Source organism: Chiloscyllium plagiosum, chromosome 1, assembly GCF_004010195.1.
Source record: "Chiloscyllium plagiosum isolate BGI_BamShark_2017 chromosome 1, ASM401019v2, whole genome shotgun sequence".
In the NCBI taxonomy this organism is placed as follows: domain Eukaryota; kingdom Metazoa; phylum Chordata; class Chondrichthyes; order Orectolobiformes; family Hemiscylliidae; genus Chiloscyllium; species Chiloscyllium plagiosum.
The window spans coordinates 64729225-64746852 of NC_057710.1; the positions used below are offsets into that span (position 1 = coordinate 64729225).

Here is a 17628-nt window from a genome sequence, read left to right on the forward strand (position 1 = left end):
CTCCCTCCTGGCTATCCTGTTTCCCTCCAACGCTCTGTCTGGACCTTGTTTCCTCAACCTTATGTAAGCCTCCTTCTTCCTCTTTACAAGACATTCAACCTCCCTCGTCAACCAAGGTTCCCTCACACGACCATCTCTTTCCTGCCTGACAGGTACATACATATCAAGGACACGTCGTATCTGTTCCTTGAAAAAGTTCCACATTTCCACGACATCCTTCCACGACATTTTATACACCTCAATCAGGTTCCCTTCTCTGTGCTAAAGAAAATCTTGAGACTAACCTGCCTCTCTTCATAGCTAAAGTGCGCAAACTTAGGCAACATCTTGGTGATTCTCCTCTGCACTCCCTCCAGTACAATCACATCCTTTTTACAGAGAGGCGATCGGAACTGCACACAGTTGCTTGATTCTTCTCTCTGGTTTTGCTAACTCTATCTGGGACTATTTCAGACTTGTCTCCCCACAATTTAGAAATAAGCTGAATAGGAGACCCATATCTTTCTACATGTATTCCAACCCACTAAACACTATTTTGCTAACTTCAATGCAACTATGTAGCTGCGTAATAACATATTTTCCACTCACCAGGTACAACTGGTACTCCTGGTACAACGTAGTCAGATCATCTTCCCTGCCCCCAATCCCACAACACTGCCCTTAAGTGGCATCTCCATCCATAGCTACTGTTGAGACTCTTTTCTCACTCGCTTCCCAGCTAATATACTCTGAGGCTTTGCTTTTTTGCTCCCTCAGTGCAGTCCTGATGTGTTTCTCTGATTTTGAGTGCAGGTTGCAGCACAATGTGAAGTTGGCAATCATTCAGATTTGATTCTCCCTGTAACATTCATTATCACTGAATCATTATATGTGTGGATAATTTAGATTTCAGATTTCAAAGTGCTGTCATATGAAGAGTTGAAATGAAATCACGTAAATTGAATTAATTTGTTTTTTTTTTCAGTCACAGAAAAAAGGACAGCAACCCCAGTTTTTGCAAAGTCGTAACCTAAAGTGTATAGCCTTATGTGAAGGTAAGTCCTCCATTAGTGACTCCATTACTTTCCATAGCATGTGAAAAGGAAACAGAATTATTTGCCAAGTGTATTTGACAATGCTGTAGATTCTAAAAACAGTTCATTTAATGTCAGAACATACAGGCTTAATTATGACATTTTCTATTATGGACAGCTAATTCAATTTTGATCCTTTTCAGAAAGAATAAAAGTGATGGAAGAGGATTTTTAAACTAACCCTTGATTGTGAAAGCATTCATCACTTTGTCGCCAGGAGTCTAAATTAACGTCGTCCATCATTTGCCACATTATAAAATTCAATCAGATAGCTCAGTCTCTTCCTGTTGCTCATTCATCTCACAGAATAGCAGAAGAAGCCAGTCAAGAATCTCATATAGCACAAGTTACTCAATTAAGATATTTTCTTGCATCCCATTCCTACACTTGGGACAAGACTTTCAATCCAGTGTTAGGAAACTGGCCAGCAGTCCAGTTCTAGAGCATAATTCTTCACTGCATATTTCAGACACAGCCCATGAAGATTTTTGCTGGGTCATGCCAATTAATCTCAGTCCCCTCCCCCAGCCCCTCAGTGCTAGTGGGTCAATGGCTAGCCAAATCAACAGTCAGACATCCAGCTAAGGTGAAAGCTTCTGTCTGAAAATGGAAGGAGAAAGAGAAAGAGGAGGCTGTCACACCCCTGAGATTAACTACATCAAATTCGGTCAGTAGTCAGAGACAGGAGGCTGTGACTGTGAGCAAGGCAGATTGAGGGATCCAAGTGGTTGTGCTGAAGGAGCCTCAGCCTCAGGTTTGAGATTCTTGTTCTCTGTGTGGATGAGAGTGGGAGCTGTAGGGAGAATGAGCGAACTGACCACAATACCAAGGTGATTAACACACCATTCACGGGTACAATCTTGTTAGCCAAAAATAGGAAAGGTGTCTTCACAAACAAAACTATATGTAGGGACATGTATCTGCCTGGGAAAACTCCTTCCTCCAGATTTCCTCAGTTACTTGGCTCTTTCAAAGCAAAGCATTTATTTGTTCAAACATTTGATGTTGTGGGTGGAGCTTCTCCATGTTGATCAGCTTAAGAGAAGGCTCTGTTGAATGTAGTATGACTTGTTGTTGTTAAATGGGTTCAATGCAAGGAGTGAAACCTGACCAGGACAGGCCAATAGGGCCGAATTCAAAAGTGAGAATCATTGAGCAGTCATTCTTTTGTGGCTGTGTCTCCATCTCAGAACTTTGATGAACAGTTCTCAGATGGATATATTCTCCTACTTATGATGGATTGTCTCTGACTTGATGGTGCCTTGATTTGTAGTATGAACCCTGACAGATGTATAAGAGACAGTACTATTCTGGTGACAGTAGCAGCAAAGGAGGAGTAGACATTGATTATCAGTGGAACTTGTGATGGAGATGGGTAGCACACAGCCCTCTGGAGTGGTCAACCTACAATATTACCTCACACTCAAAAGAGCATGAAACATTGAGTAGATTGTGATACTTACCCTGGCAGGACACAACAACTGATTAGGCCTGCCCTTGTGGCAATGGTTCTGTTCAACTGCCCATGGACTCTGAGCTCTATAGTCAGTCAGGATGGCTTCTTATTGCCATCTATAGGGAAAAGAACTTCTGACCTCTCCTGGACAGCCTTCAGCGGAATCTCCAGGAAGGCATTATTAAGATGTAACACCACTTTTTGCCTGGTCTCTGACATTGCTTCCATTGGCCCTGACAATGAGCAGGTGTTCAGTGATGCTCCTGGCTTCCAGAGAGGGACATTCTGTCCAGCTAGCTTTTAAATACAGCACTGAATGTTAGGACCCGGATGGTCCTGGCAGGCTTTAGGACTTCCTGCCATAAAATATGGCATTTTACACATGCTTGCATATGGATTGAGCTGGAGGAGAAAGTGAGTCTGCAGATGCTGGAGATCAAAGTTGAAACTTTATTGCTGGAACAGCACAGCAGGTCAGGCAGCATCCAGGGAACAGGAGATTCGACGTTTCGGGCACAGGCCTGAAGAAGGGCCTGTGCCCGAAACGTCGAATCTCCTGTTCCCTGGATGCTGCCTGACCTGCTGTGCTGTTCCAGCAATAAAGTTTCAACTATGGATTGAGCTGGGAAGCTTATAATCACACAAGAAAACCATATAATCGCAGAAGCCCTTCCACTATTTGACGTACCTCCACACTTTGTCTCAAACTAAATGCTGCTCAGTTCAAGATGGCGACTCATTGGAAGTAAAGAAGGAGAGAAATGTAATATTATTTTCAACCAATGCAAGTGGGAAGGAGATATAATGAACTAAAGGGAAGGTTTCTGATAGGCTGGGGGTCAGGAGAGATTAAATGACAAAAAGATATCATGATAGAAAAGGCAAAAATGGGTACAGAGAAGGAACAGAGGATGTGTCCAGATGAGACCTGAAACACTACAGAGAAACCAATTGCCAAAAACATGACAAAAATGAGAAAGAAAAATACAAATATAATAAGACAGAAGCTGAGCTTCTGATCTAAGAATCTAGTAGTCCAAGGTGAGTTTGGAAATCTGTGCGTGCTGAATTGAAAGGTGAAATGTTGTTCATCATGCTTGCCTTGATTTTCATAGGAAGCACTGCAGCAGGCCATGGTCAGAGAGTGGAGAAATAAAATGATAGGGATCTGGAAACTTAGGGTCATACTACAGGCACAAAGTAGGGACAAGCCAGGAAGCAGTAGGCAGCTATTCCAACCCCAAGCTGTCCTCACTGAAAATATCATAAGTCGCATGACACTAGGTTATAGTCCAACAGGTTTATTTGAAATCACAAGCTTTTGGAGCACTTTATCTTTGTCAGGTGGTGTCCCACTACCTGTACCTGTACTCACACTTTGCATGCATAAAGCATAACTTCTCCCAGACATTGTCTGTTACATAGACCGGTCGAGGCTTTATTCACCCTTATCACTTTCTATTGTAACATTTGACCCCATGGAAGACATCACTCCTCTCCAGGCAAAGAAGAAAGATGAATGGGGATAACTTGAAGCAGCTGTTGTGTACTACTTCATCACAGAAGTATTGAATAGGAGTGAAGAAGCCTGGTAATAAATCATGGAATTACATTTCTTAAGGATATTATGTCAAAAATGTTTCCATGGAAACATCAGAAACATTTCTGAGAAAGCACCATTCAGTCATTTTCAATGAGGACAGCTTCCTGGCGCCTAGCCAATTCAGGCCTCAGAATGACCCTGAGTTTCTAATTAGCTGTGTATTAATTCATTTAATGAAAAAAACATTGTAACAAAAAAAAACTGTAGTATATGTCCAGGAGGCAAAACTTTGCCTATTGACTAGTATGGTGTGGTAAAGGAGGAAATCTGCATTTCATCACCTTCTCATTGAAAGAGGTGAGAACTCTGAAATGGGCAAAGAAATGGAAAAGTTGCACTCCATGCAGTCATACTGCATTTGAAAAGTTGCCACTCAAGCTAAGGATGAGAGATGAAGATATCCATACAACTATTTTCAAGAAATGAGGGAAAAGAGGCAGAATCGAAGTGAAAAGAAATGAGGAAAATAATCAAGACATAAAAAGATCATTGTGAATTTACAGTGCTGCATTTTTGTTATTAATTGTATTAATATTTCTTTTTGCAGTGATTACTTCACCAGATTTGCACAAACATGGAGAAATTTGGGTAGTTCCACAAACAGATCATGTCTGCACAAGATTCTTTTTTGTGTAAGTGCTGTTAGATTTCAGTTCCTGATTGGTGTAATGAGAATAAAAATGGAAAATAGCAAGCTTGTGTTCTGACTTGCTGGATTTGGAAAATATAGCCATGTTTGGCCTTTGGGACCTGGCTTCATATTCACCAATGATAGTTACACAAGTCCTTTGTATCTTTAAGGTGTTCCATTTATAGAATATTCTACACAATTGTTCTTGAACTATGACAATTTCAGCAATTTCCATTTTTATTTCAGATTTCGTGTATCCATTGTACTTTATCCAGCTATTCGCTGACAATTAGCTGTTTTAGTGATAGCCTCATTTCATTAAATATAATACTTTAATTTGATATATCTGATATAGCATTGGTATTTCTCACTTCAGGTGATGTTAAATGTGGGAAACCAAAAACGAAACACTGCAGATGGTCAAATGTTACATGTGTGGAAGGAACACGTAACATTAGACTTGTAGTTCCCAAAGCTTTCCATTACTGGTGTTTCCTTCACTCTCTGATTAGGTCTTTTGCAAATTATTTGACAGAGTTTGGTTGCCATTGAAAAACCAAATCTAATAGCTAAATGCTTGTTTCGTTGTACGGAACTTGAATATTATCAAAAGAGGAGAAAGTGAGGTCTGCAGATGCTGGAGATCAGAGCTGAAAATGTATTGCTGGAAAAGGGCTTATGCCCGAAACATCGATTCTCCTGTTCCCTGGATGCTGCCTGACCTGCTGCGCTTTTCCAGCAACACATTTTCAGCTATTATCAAAAGAGGACCTATGTTGTCAAAACCTTTCATCTGACACTCATCAAGACAATTTGTAATAATTTGCCCATTCAAGAATTATTCAGCAAATGTAGGCATGTGCTTGTTGGATACAGTCTTGTTTGTTGAGGACAGCTGAATTGGTATGTTCTTTGATGTGATCTGCTCTTTGGGAGATGTGAGCTGCTCTTTGGGAGATGTGAGCTGCTCTTTGGGAGATGTGAGCTATATATCCAGCATTACATTGGCATTTCCCTTATTAATCATTTGTGTGATGAAATAGAACATAATTTTAGCTTGATGGTAGCATCCTATTAGTGTTGAACACAAATTATGTTGTTGCTGCATAGTAACAGTGAGAAACATCTAGCTTTACCTGTTGCTCCAACCTTTGTGATACTTAACCCTTGCTTCTCAGCTCAAGAAATGCATTAGAATTCTTACACTTCTATGCATTATAATATTGAACTGAGCCACTTAAACCACCATTTGTTCACCATGTACGTTTGATGCTAAAATTGCGTAAAACTATCCTGTGGAACAATGATCAGATAATTTTTGACTGTAAATCACACAAACTCATATACAGGCCGAAGGCCATCACTTCTGATCCTGAAAACTACCCGATCTACTTCAGATTAATGGTATCGCAAAAATTTAAACAGACGTTTTCACACTGTCACACTGTTGCACACATGCAGCAACAACATGAGTGGTGTTCACCACTAACAGGATGCTATCAAAATTAGAGTATTGCAGGAAAAGCACAGCAGGTCAGGCAGCATTTGAGGAGCAGGAGAGTCGATGTTTCGGGCAAAAGCCCTTCATCAGAATCCATTCAGGGAAGGCCCATTCCTGATGAAGGGCTTTTGCCCGAAACGTCGATTCTCCTGCTCCTCGGATGCTGCCTGACCTGCTGTGCTTTTCCAGCACCACTCTAATCTTGACTTTAATCTCCAGCATGTGCAGTACCCGCTTCTGACTAACAGGATGCTGTCACTCCACCTGATTCCTTTCTCAATTTGAGGCCTTCATTGGGTGTAGCACTAGCTGCAGTGCTTCCTGCCAGAGGTGCTTGCTGAGTTCAGAGGAGCTCTGATTCACCAGCAGCTCTCAAAAGGCCACATTCTACCCTCTGGTTCAGTGAACCCAGAGAAGGCCCATTGCTGCCCTGTTAAGCGCCTGATGATACAAAGACATAATGGGCTTCCTGAAATGATGTGACACAGGTATCATGTATGTCGCTAGAAAGGCTGCCGTTACTTCAACAAGACTCAATCTTTTGTTTCTGTTTTCTAATTTTATATTTTGGTTCCCATCCCTCGACCAAAATTGTGTAAATCTTCCATCACAGAATAAGCAAACCAAACTGTGAGGAAATTAGATCCCAATATGCTTTCCGTTCAACCAATCAGCCCCAAATATCAATGTCTTGATGTCCCATGAATCTAAAGATCTTCCCATGAGCTATATTTCTAGCCACACATTCATTTACTCTACCTTCCTAGATGTGGAAGCAGGAGCACTCAAGAGTTTGCTACTTTTCAGGTCCTGCCTTTGTATCCTTGCTGGTACATTACAGTCAGGGACGCCATCCCTCTTCTGTTGTCATTGCACCACAATCCCTCAGCATACTCTGCACTGAATCAGTCATGTCATCAGTGTTTTTAATTTTTAACCACCCTTCTTGGATGCATGCAGGCTATCCTTTCATAAGTTATACAAAGTCAGAGATTGTTAGAAAATCTCAACAGATCTGGCATTACCTATGGAAAAAAATCAAGAGTTAACTTTTCAGATCCAATGACCTGCCTTCAGAATAGACTTGTCTTAAACCACTCCTTTGTCTGACCAACTGTTTTTCTCTCTCTTTGAGCTCCATCTCCACCTATTCTTTACTCTCCTCCCTCCCCCCACCCCATTTTCTGTATTAAAAAAACCCTTCTCCTCGCTACCATCAGTTCTGAAGAACGGTCACTGGATCTGAAAAGTTAACTCTGATTTCTCACCACAGATGCTACCAGACCTGCTGAGATTTTTCAGCAATTTCTGTTTTTGTTTCAGGTTTCCAGCATCCACATCTAGATTCATAGCGTGGAGACAGACCCTTCAGTCCACTCCTCCATGCTGACCAGATATCCCAATCCAATCTAGTCCCACCTGCCAGCACCTGGCTCACATCCCTCCAAACCCTTCCTATTCATGTACCCATTCAGATGCCTTTTAAATGTTGCAATTGTACCAGCCTCCACCACTTCCTCTAACAGCTCATTCCATACATGTATCACCCTCTGCGTGAAAAAGTTTCTCCTTAGGTCTCTTTTATATCTTTCCCCTCTCACCCTAAACCTGTGCCCTCTAGTTCTAGACTCCCCCACCCCAGGGAAAAGACTTTGTCTATTAATCCTATCTATGCCCCTCATGATTTTATAAACCTCTATAAGGTCACCTCCCAGCCTCTGACGCTCCATGGAAAACAGTCCTAGCCTATTCAATCTCTCCCTATAGCTCAAATTCTCCAACCCTGGCAACATCCTTGTAAATCTTTTCTGAACCCTTTCAAGTTTCACAACATCTTTCCAATAGGAAGGAGACCAGAATTGCACGCAGTATTCCAACAGTGGCCTAACCAATGTCTTGTACAGCCGCAACATGACCTCCCAACTCCTGTTCTCAATACTCTGACCAATAAATGAAAGCATGCCAAGCGCCTTCTTCACTATCCTATCTGCCTGCGACTCCACTTTCAAGGAGCTATGAACCTGCATTCCAAGGTCTCTTTGTTCTGCAACAGTCCTCAGGACCTTACCATAAGGTGTATAAGTCCTGCTAACATTTGCTTTCCCAAAATGCAGCTCCTCACATTTATCTAAATTAAACTCCATCTGCCACTTCTCAGCCCATTGGCCCATCTGATCAAGATCCCGTTGTACTCTGAGGTAGCTTGGATGGAAAATAATTGCACTGGCATGTTTTTGAGGTGGGCATTTGGAAGTGGATTACCCTGTCTGATTTTTATCCACTTGGTCAGTTCAAAAAAGAAGGAACCAAGCTTATGTGACTTTAAAAAAAAGTTGTGGTTGCTTGTTTCTATGATAACCAAATATCTGCACATGAACCCATCTGAATTGTTATCATTGTGTCACACGTGTTGCAACCTTCTTTTATAAGCTGTCCATTTCCAATCATAACAGCTCCAATTGAAAAAAAATAAATGTGTATTGTTGACTTTAGCATTCTCAAAGCTAAAAGCTTAAACTCCACAAAACCCCCCAAAAGCCATTGTTTTCTTTTTGTTACAGTTATGAAGATGGCCAAGTGGGCGATATCAGTACGAACACACAAGAACCAAGCATACATAAAGAAATTCTTCGGGTCATTGGAAATCAGACAGCAACAGGTTAAAAGAATCACGCATCGTCACTGACTGGATCAGAATACCTTTTCTGGCGTTTAAGCTGCAGTGCAGTTTTGAACTAAAATATTAACAATCTGATTTCAAATGCACAAAAATGAGATTTTGAATAACGCACTTTAATTTTCAGATTTCTTACCTGAACCCAACAACATGTTAGTAAGTAATTCCAAGTCTGGGGTATAGGTTTTATCAGATGGTGATTTTATTATTTTAAATTTTCCTGAAAAGATTGACCCAAATTTTATTCAACTTTGGCACTGATGGAGCATTGAGCGTGAGGTTGAATGCAGTTGCAGCCAGGTTGTGCTCCTGTGCTTGGTCAAACTGTGGGTCCTGACAAAATGTAGAACTGTGTAGTATCTGAAATAAATGATATACAATGGGGCTTGTGGGGAATACTTGAGGAAGAAAGTAAATTTCCTTAGGCATCATCTGATTCAAGGAGCCATTTTCTTTCCACATTTGTCAAGCTTTTTGTTTCTTTATTCATAAAATTCTCTAAGTTTTAGGAATGATGATATAATCCTGTCTCTTCAGGGACAGGAACCTGTATTTTAAAAAGTCAGTGTGTGTTATAACACCCTGGCTGTGCCAGTCAAACCATGATGATATCTGTTTTGAAAAATATTATATTACAATGGCAAAAATAAATTATTTCAAAAAACTGCCTGGGGTGCTTTGATTGCAGGCCTAAGTGGAGCCAACCCCTTTCTAACGTGCCATAGAGAGGCCACCTTTTATATGAAAAAGACCCTTTTTTAAACTCCTGGTGGTGATTAGCATTGGTGCTGGCTACCTCTATAAATTCCTTTTAAAAGAAAGTAAAGGTAATAAAATGTCAGCACATTGAGAAATGGTATGCCAAAATGTACATTTTTTAAAATAGAGCTATCGTGCAAAACTTTAGCACATTGAAACAATAGAAGATATTCATTTTGATATCTTGACTGGTCCAAAAATATAACACTTTATGTTTCCATAAAAGAGGCTCATTTATGTTGAAAATAAGGATTGGTCTTCAATGCTATCGCTAAAGAGAGAAAAAAAGTTATAGTACTGTTGAACTGTTTTATCATTTGTTGTTGCGAAACAAAAGTTCTTTACAGACAGTACCCTCTCACTTCTATCTCCTGAATGGAATCAATGCATTGCTCTTAAACCTTTAAAATTCTAGCAGTGTTGAATTCCCTACTGATAAATTTCTGGGTGAGATTTACTGGGTTTTGATGGTTATTATGTACAAACAAAAAGGAGAAACAACATTTTTCATAACTACTTTGTGCAGTATTGTCTGATCTTAAAGTAAAGCATGTGGATGTGGCCAAATGACATCAAATTGATGATGTCATCATCACATGACATAATAATTGGCTTCTAATTTGAAAAGTTTAATTTTGCAAGTAACATTTTGTTGTAATGTTGGGTATTATATTTGTAGTACAATACCCTCTTCAATCTGTCATGTAAGTAAGATAAAACCATGCTAACCATGGCTTTATTCAAACCTTGTGAAAAGAAATTAAGAAAGTATTTTGTTTATATGTATTAATGTATGTCACATGTTGATTTGTAGAGGGATTTACACTGGAGAGAGTTATACAGTCTGTGTTGTTTGTGTTATAATAGTGCAGATAGGGAAGTGATGGCATGGAGAGAGCATTGCAATATTTATATTTTTCGTTAAAGTTGTTCAAAGTTACAGACTCAATATAGATACAAGCACAAAACAATGCATATTCCACCCTTCTTTATCAAATACATTCAAAAACAACATTTACTTTGAAACTTCAATTTCAAAGTCTGAGAAATAGCACTGTTCAGAATGTTTGCCCTGTTCCATTTCTCTTTGCTGTCTCCCTTCATATTGGTGGTACCTGCTTCAGCTTAAGACAGTAAAAAAAATCAGGTATGGAAAAAGTTTACAAATCAAACTTTCTATAGACTTGAGATTGTTTAAAATACAAAATACCATCCTTTGAATACATCTTACATTAGCATTGTCCATTGGATTGTCTTAATATTTATGTCATTTTTAAAACAGTCTTTGTTGCTACATTTTTCAAAGTTTGAGGATGTCTATTATAAACACCTATATGTAACAAGAAAGGTATGCAATGTAAACTTCAAAACTGATACCAATGGCTTCAGCATATATTGTCAACTTAGACCTTTTTGTCAAAATGAATAAGGTTTGATGGGATCTCTAGTCATTGTCATTTGGTTAAAAAAATCATAACAGAAGTTTACTGTTCTTAATCATGGTTTAAAATATGTTTAAAATTATATTTATGTTCTGCATTTTAGGATATGTCACTTCTTTCGTCCACTTTTGGATTTTGTTTATATTGTTTCTTGTACGTTATCAATTCACCAGTCCAGCACTCTCTGGATCTTCACAGTGCAGTTCATAGGTCCTCGGTGAGGAACTGGGGTTAACTATTCAGGCAATCAGTACTGCACATTTAAAATTACCCTGACAAATAACTTGGGATATATATATTTATATTGGAACTCCAGCAGTTAATAACTCTTAATGATTTTGTTTTGGATTAATTAGAGGTGGAATCTAATTTCAGTGGAGGCACAAAATAGATGGTAATGAATCAAAATCAATGGAAATGAAAATCAAACAGGGTGAAGTTAATGCCTAGTCTGTGCCCCTGCCAAAGTGGAATTTTATCCATAATATTTTTATTCTGTATCATGCAGCAGGTGGCACTTAGATCTTTCATAATATCTGACTAAGCTTTGGTTCCAGTATATTGTACTGTGAGGAGTTGCCTACAGTTCCATTCCAATTACAATCATGATAAAGTGAACAGTTTGCTTTGAATAGCATATTTATTTTGTTCACGCTAAGTAAAATTGTGTTTTTATTAAAGGATCCTTTATTGCTAATTAAGTAAGTTAAAACAATTCTCCTCATTGATGTAAAGTAAAATTGACAGTAAGATGTGCTACCTGAGCCATTTGAGATAAAAGAAGGTGCAATAGCCATTTCTTTCCATCAATATTTTGAACACCACCCAATGGTGTTTCCGTACTGACACGCTAGAAAAGCCTTTTTCATAAATGTGAAAGGTATGCAAGTCAGGTGCCCTTTTTATAGACCATCAAATCCGGCAGCATCATTGCCAACCTTATCTCCAAAAGCACCAAGAGAATATAATTCCTAATTGTCAGCTGGAATTCTGTCACCAGGGCTCTTGACTCTACCCCCAAGAGCTACTAGCCAGAGGCAGGCAGTTCTCAGTTACCAGAAACGTCTAATTGGCTGCTGCCAGTCATCCACTTGGGCCTTCACCAGAAATCCATAGAGAAAGGTAATGGGGTGCAATAGTGATGATGGGGTTCAAGTCACTGGTGAGGGTGGGAGTATGGTGGTAGTAGAAGACTGGAGGATACTCAGAGCTGGTAACCCCTTCTGAATGCCAGGTTCTTCAATTGGGCACCGAGTGTCTCTCTAAAAAGAATAGATCCCTTCTAGAATCCACCAACCAGTCTGCAGGCAAACTGACATGGTTTTCTTGATGGAAAAATGTGGAGTCTGCTGGCAAGAAGAGGGCCTGAATTCCGCATTAATTTCCACTTCAGTTGCACACTGAGTGAAATGACAGCCTGCAAGTCTTCTTGCCTCAGACTGGGAGTTATGAGAATAGGATATCCACACTGCACCATTCTCCCCCCCAAATCAAATAACTCAAGTGCCTGTGTATTTCTCTGAATTCACACACAGGAGCATTAAATTTCACCCCATGTGCAAATGGCTGTGGTAGATGTTTGCAAGAGTGACAGGAACTCCAATACATTTGGCAGTGTTTCAGTGTATTAATTATTATTGTGGTGTGTTGTGAAATGTGTTTTTGGAATGTAGAATGCCTTTTTGCATAGCTAATTGTTGTTTTTATAAGCCTAGCCTTTGAATACACACTGAAAGAGTGCTCCATACTTGGAGCTACTGTCTATCAGGAGAAATAATACATTAGGGCTCCATCTACCTGATCTTGTGGTCCAGGTGGATGTAAAAGATGTTTCATTGTGCTCCAGAGAAGAGCAGTGATTTTTTTTCCCTGATCCAGGTCTTCTATTCCTAGGTCAATGAGTGGGATCTTACTGTTCCCAAATTGGCTGCCGCGTTTACCTACATAACATCTTCTTGCATTTCAAAAGTTATTCCCTGGTTATGAAATACTTTGAAATCTCCTTTAATTATAATATGGAGGTATATAAATACAAATTCTGTATTTCTCCTTCCTCTTCGGCATTTCCACAAAGTGCAGAAGTGAAGTTGAACAAATTTCAAGATGAAACATGTATAGTACTGCACTGTCAACAGGAGAAGAGTGGAAGAATGCTGACTTGTTTGAAGCTAATATCACTGTGATGAAACCTGACCTTGAAGCTAAGTGACACATTCTCATTAGTTACAAGAGAGACTGAAATGACGAAACTTTGAATTTGGTAAGAGCTAAATGAAGTAATGTCCATGGAGATGGGAGACCGTGTTCCAGTCTCTACTGGTTGCAACTCTGCCAGGGTATCCAGAGGCCTTTGACACACGCTATTAGGAAAGGATCAAAATGGGGACTAGTTGATCAGTAATGAAAACAGATCTACTGGGATGAAAGACAGCGAGGTAATCATTGATGGCAATAAACTGTTGGAGAGATGGGTGAAACACTATCTTGAGTTGTACTTTAGAGAGAACATTGTCTCCAAGGAGACTCCTGACACCATAGAACACCTATAGCAAAGCTGGAGATCAGAACCTAAATGGAGGAGTTTGAAACCGGCACAATCTTTGTGTCTGCTTCAGGGAGCAGGCTGCTCCCAGGCATCTGTACAATGTAGATTGCAATCCTGTACACATTTAGCTTCAATGATTACAATAGCCATTGAGATATCTCCCTGCTGAGCACCATAGAAAAAATATTTGATTATTCTGTCACTTCAGATCTAGCTGAACATGTCTATCCCGAGGCAAAAGTAAGGATTGCAGATGCTGGAAACCAGAGTTTAGAATTCCTGATGAAGGGCTTTTGCCCGAAACATAGACTTTCCTGCTCCTCGGATGCTGCCTGACCTGCTGTGCTTTTCCAGCACCACCCATGTCTATCCCGAGTCTCACTGTTGTTTCAGAGCTGAAAGATCCCCAATGACATAACCTTCTCAGTCCAGCAGCTATGAGAAAAAAGTCATGAACAAAGACAATCTCATCAATCTCACCAGAGCATTTGAACATGTGAGCAAAGGCTATCTGAGGTGTTGGAGACTATTTCCTGCCCAGTGGGAACCACTCATTGTGATCCCTTTCCATAACAACATGATGGGTACTGTCAGCTTTGCTAGGACAACAGCAGACCAGTTGAAATTCACAGTGCAGGTCAAACAGGATTGTGTTCTGGTAATGACGAACTTTGTCCTGTGATTTTCTTTGCTGCTATCATATGTCTTTGGGTCATTTACTGGGTGTCTCCTTGTATATTAGCACAGATGAAAAATTCTTCAAACTTGCTTGCCTGAAATCCAAGACAAAGGTACACTAGGACAATGCTGCACTAAGATTCCCTACTGAGGAACACACAGTGACAAATGGATAGGTCCCCTCATGCGTGTAATAGTTTGGTTTGACCATCAGCATGAGGAAAATAAATTAGATAGTCAAGGATGTTGGTATGCCACCATCTTTAAGCATCAACAATATAATGCTGGCAGTTTTTGGTATACCTTGGCTCCACAGTCACCAGCAGTGATGGTAGAATCCATTACAAAAGCTGCAGCTGCTGTTCCCGAATAAGAGTGCTTGGAATTCGAGCATCCTGGCTGAGAACACCAAACTGTGTCCTCAGCACACTCCACTACTGCAGGGAAGTCTGGACAACACATGCTAGGCAGGAGAAAAGGTTAAACAGTTTCCATCATCACTAAGGTGTAATCTCTTGACAGAGAAAGGTGACCAACTCGGAGGTCCTGCAGTGTCTAATTCAATCTGTGTACACTCAGTACTGAGCCAACCATATTTGTGCTGGCATGGCTATGTTCACTGTATGCATGATGGCCCTCTGTCCTTTGTACATAAATTGGCCACCTTCTGGGCCACCTTTACCATAAAGATACTTATTGACATTAACAACTTGCACACAGTTGCTGATGCCAGTGGCCTCTGGAGGCTGACTGTTTGGAAAAAATGACAAGCTGAGTTGGATGAGAAGTCATCCCATGAAAAACAGAAATTAGTAGTTCCTCAGTTCACTGTCTTCCTGGTGCAAAAAAAGGGGCAGAGATTATCATTTTGGATTGAGACTCCTGAGCCACATCAGGTGAATCTTAACACAGAGTTGACAATCATGGCTTAAAACAAGGTCTTGCAAGATTGAATTGGGCTACCATATATCAAATTTACCATGCCATATAACCATATATTTCTTACAAAGTGCCTCATTATTTTGGAATATCTCCATGTGTTTCACATCATTATTTAAAAGTGTGATTTTTAAAAAAAAAAATTGACTAATGCTGATTAAACAAAAGGTCTTTGCAGTGAATAGCAGAAACCTTTGCTAGTCACTGAACATGTCTAAGAAATAGTTTAAGTTTTAGGTTATGATTTTATGTCTACATCAGGGGAGAAAGGATAATTTATTTATCAATTTGATTTGATTTCCACATATTATGTTCCAGTTCTTCAGTTCAAAAGATGGTCTTTGATATAACTCTTGAACGTTGTATGTGAAGATGAAGCAATTTACCTTTTAGAGCAGATGGTGTAGACTGCATTTGGTCTGGATGCATTTCTTCTCAGAGTGCTTTCTATAGTTTACCACAAATGACATGCTGCAACCATTGCTTCCATCTCCACACAGAGGGCTGCACTAGTCACAATTTACTCATGCTCCGGGGCACCTGACATGTGTCTATAATGATGTGGATGCCCATTGGCCAAGCTAAAGTGAAATAATTTTCTTCTGGTGGAAAATGAAAAAAAAAAGTAGCTTGTATCCTCCTATCAAGAAGAAATAACCAAGAGAAGTGGTGCTCTATCCACCCAAGTAATGAGGTATACAGTAAGCTACCTCTACCCTGAAAGAGTGCAATTTGCATCATTTTGTAATACTCTATTTTTGCTTGTTGCACTTAGTTCACTACAGTTAACAAATTGACTGTACAGTTTAACTGCAATGTAAGAGGTTAAGGATGTATGCTTGGCACACAAGTAAATAGAGTGATCCATTGCTAGATGTTGTGAGAAATGATCTGATCAAAATGTTGCATGAGCAATGCAGTATATTTTGTGGTAAAGCTGCTGAGAAATTATATATTTTTTCAAAATAATTTGGATATAGTGATGTACACGTCAAATTATCTGATTGATAAGTTTATAATTCTATCACTCGGTTGTGCTTTCTTGTGCGCATTTGAGCTCCTGCGGGTCTGCTATCACACTGGAGCATTATTAGCATTGTTTTATAGGGATGTTTGGTTCGGGATGCTAGTGTGTCAAGATTGTACATCCTGTCTCAGCTGACAATCTGAACCTTTGTTTTTGTCCCAATGTTGCTGCAAGAATTTCTTTTCGTTTTTCATGAAATGGTAATCAGCTGATATTTTGGGGGAAAAAACACAATTGCTTGTGTGCCTTTCTGTAACTTTAAGTGATTGTAATTAAATTAAAAGCTCTGGGATGACATTAGATTTTTGCAGTAATGCAAAATTAGTGAAAACAAATTGACAGTCTGTTTTCACACTCTGCTCAATTTTCTTTTCTATTTGTGGTGTCAGGCAGGGTATAAAAGGCCTGATAAATCTCAAAAACTTGGTTTTGCACAACTTGATGAGGGCAGAGCAGTGCACTTGATCTATATGGACTTCAGTGAGGCATCTGACAATGGTCCTTGTGGTAGACAGCTTAGCTAGGAATATCAGGAGAACTAACTATTTGGATACAGAGCTGGCTCGAAGGTCAAAGACCAAGGTTGGTGGTGGAAGGTAGCTTTTCAGACTGGAGGCCTGTGACCAGCATTGTGCCACAAGGATTGGTGCTGGGTCCACTGCTTTTCGACATTTATATACATGATTTGGATTTGAACATAGTAGGTATGGTTAGTAAGTTTGTAGATGACACCAAAATTGGAGGTGTAGTCAACAGCAAAGGTTACCTTAGACTACAATGGAGATCTTGATCAGATAGGCCAAAGGGCTAAGGAGTGGCAGATTGAATTCAATTTAGAAAAAATTGAGGTGCTGCATTTTGGAAGGACAAATCAGGGTTTTATACACTTACTGGTGAGGAGTATTGCTGAGCAAAGAGACCTTGGAGGGCAGGTTCATGGTTCCTTGAAAGTGGAGTCACAGGTAGATAGGATAGTGAAGGCGGCGTTTGGTATGCTTGCCATTATTGGTCAGAGTGGTGTTAAAAACAAGGACTGCAGAAGCTGGAAACCAGAGTCTAGATTATAGTGGTGCTGGAAAGGCACAGGTCAGGCAGCATCCGAGGAGCAAGATCAGAGTATTGAGGTATAGGCGTTGGGAGGTCATGTGGCTATACAGGATACTGATTAGGCCACTTTTGAAATACCACATGCAATTCTGGTCTCCCTGCTATTGGAAGGCTGTTGTGAAACTTGAATGTGTTCAGGAAAGATTTACAAAGATGTTGCCTTGTTTGGGGGGTTTGAGCTATAGGGAGA

The 17628-nt window shown here is 39.9% G+C and overlaps 1 protein-coding gene across 1 annotated transcript in view; it reads left to right on the forward strand.

The window, feature by feature from the left end:
• Positions 1-17004, forward strand: part of parp8 (poly (ADP-ribose) polymerase family, member 8) — a 361099-nt gene extending 344095 nt beyond the window's left edge. The window contains exons 24-26 of the mRNA XM_043688244.1: positions 965-1034; positions 4680-4764; positions 8826-17004. Coding sequence (XP_043544179.1) covers positions 965-1034; positions 4680-4764; positions 8826-8928 — 258 coding nt within the window. The 3' untranslated portion in view covers positions 8929-17004. The remainder of the gene's footprint in view (positions 1-964; positions 1035-4679; positions 4765-8825) is intronic.
• The last annotated feature ends 624 nt before the right edge of the window (positions 17005-17628 follow it).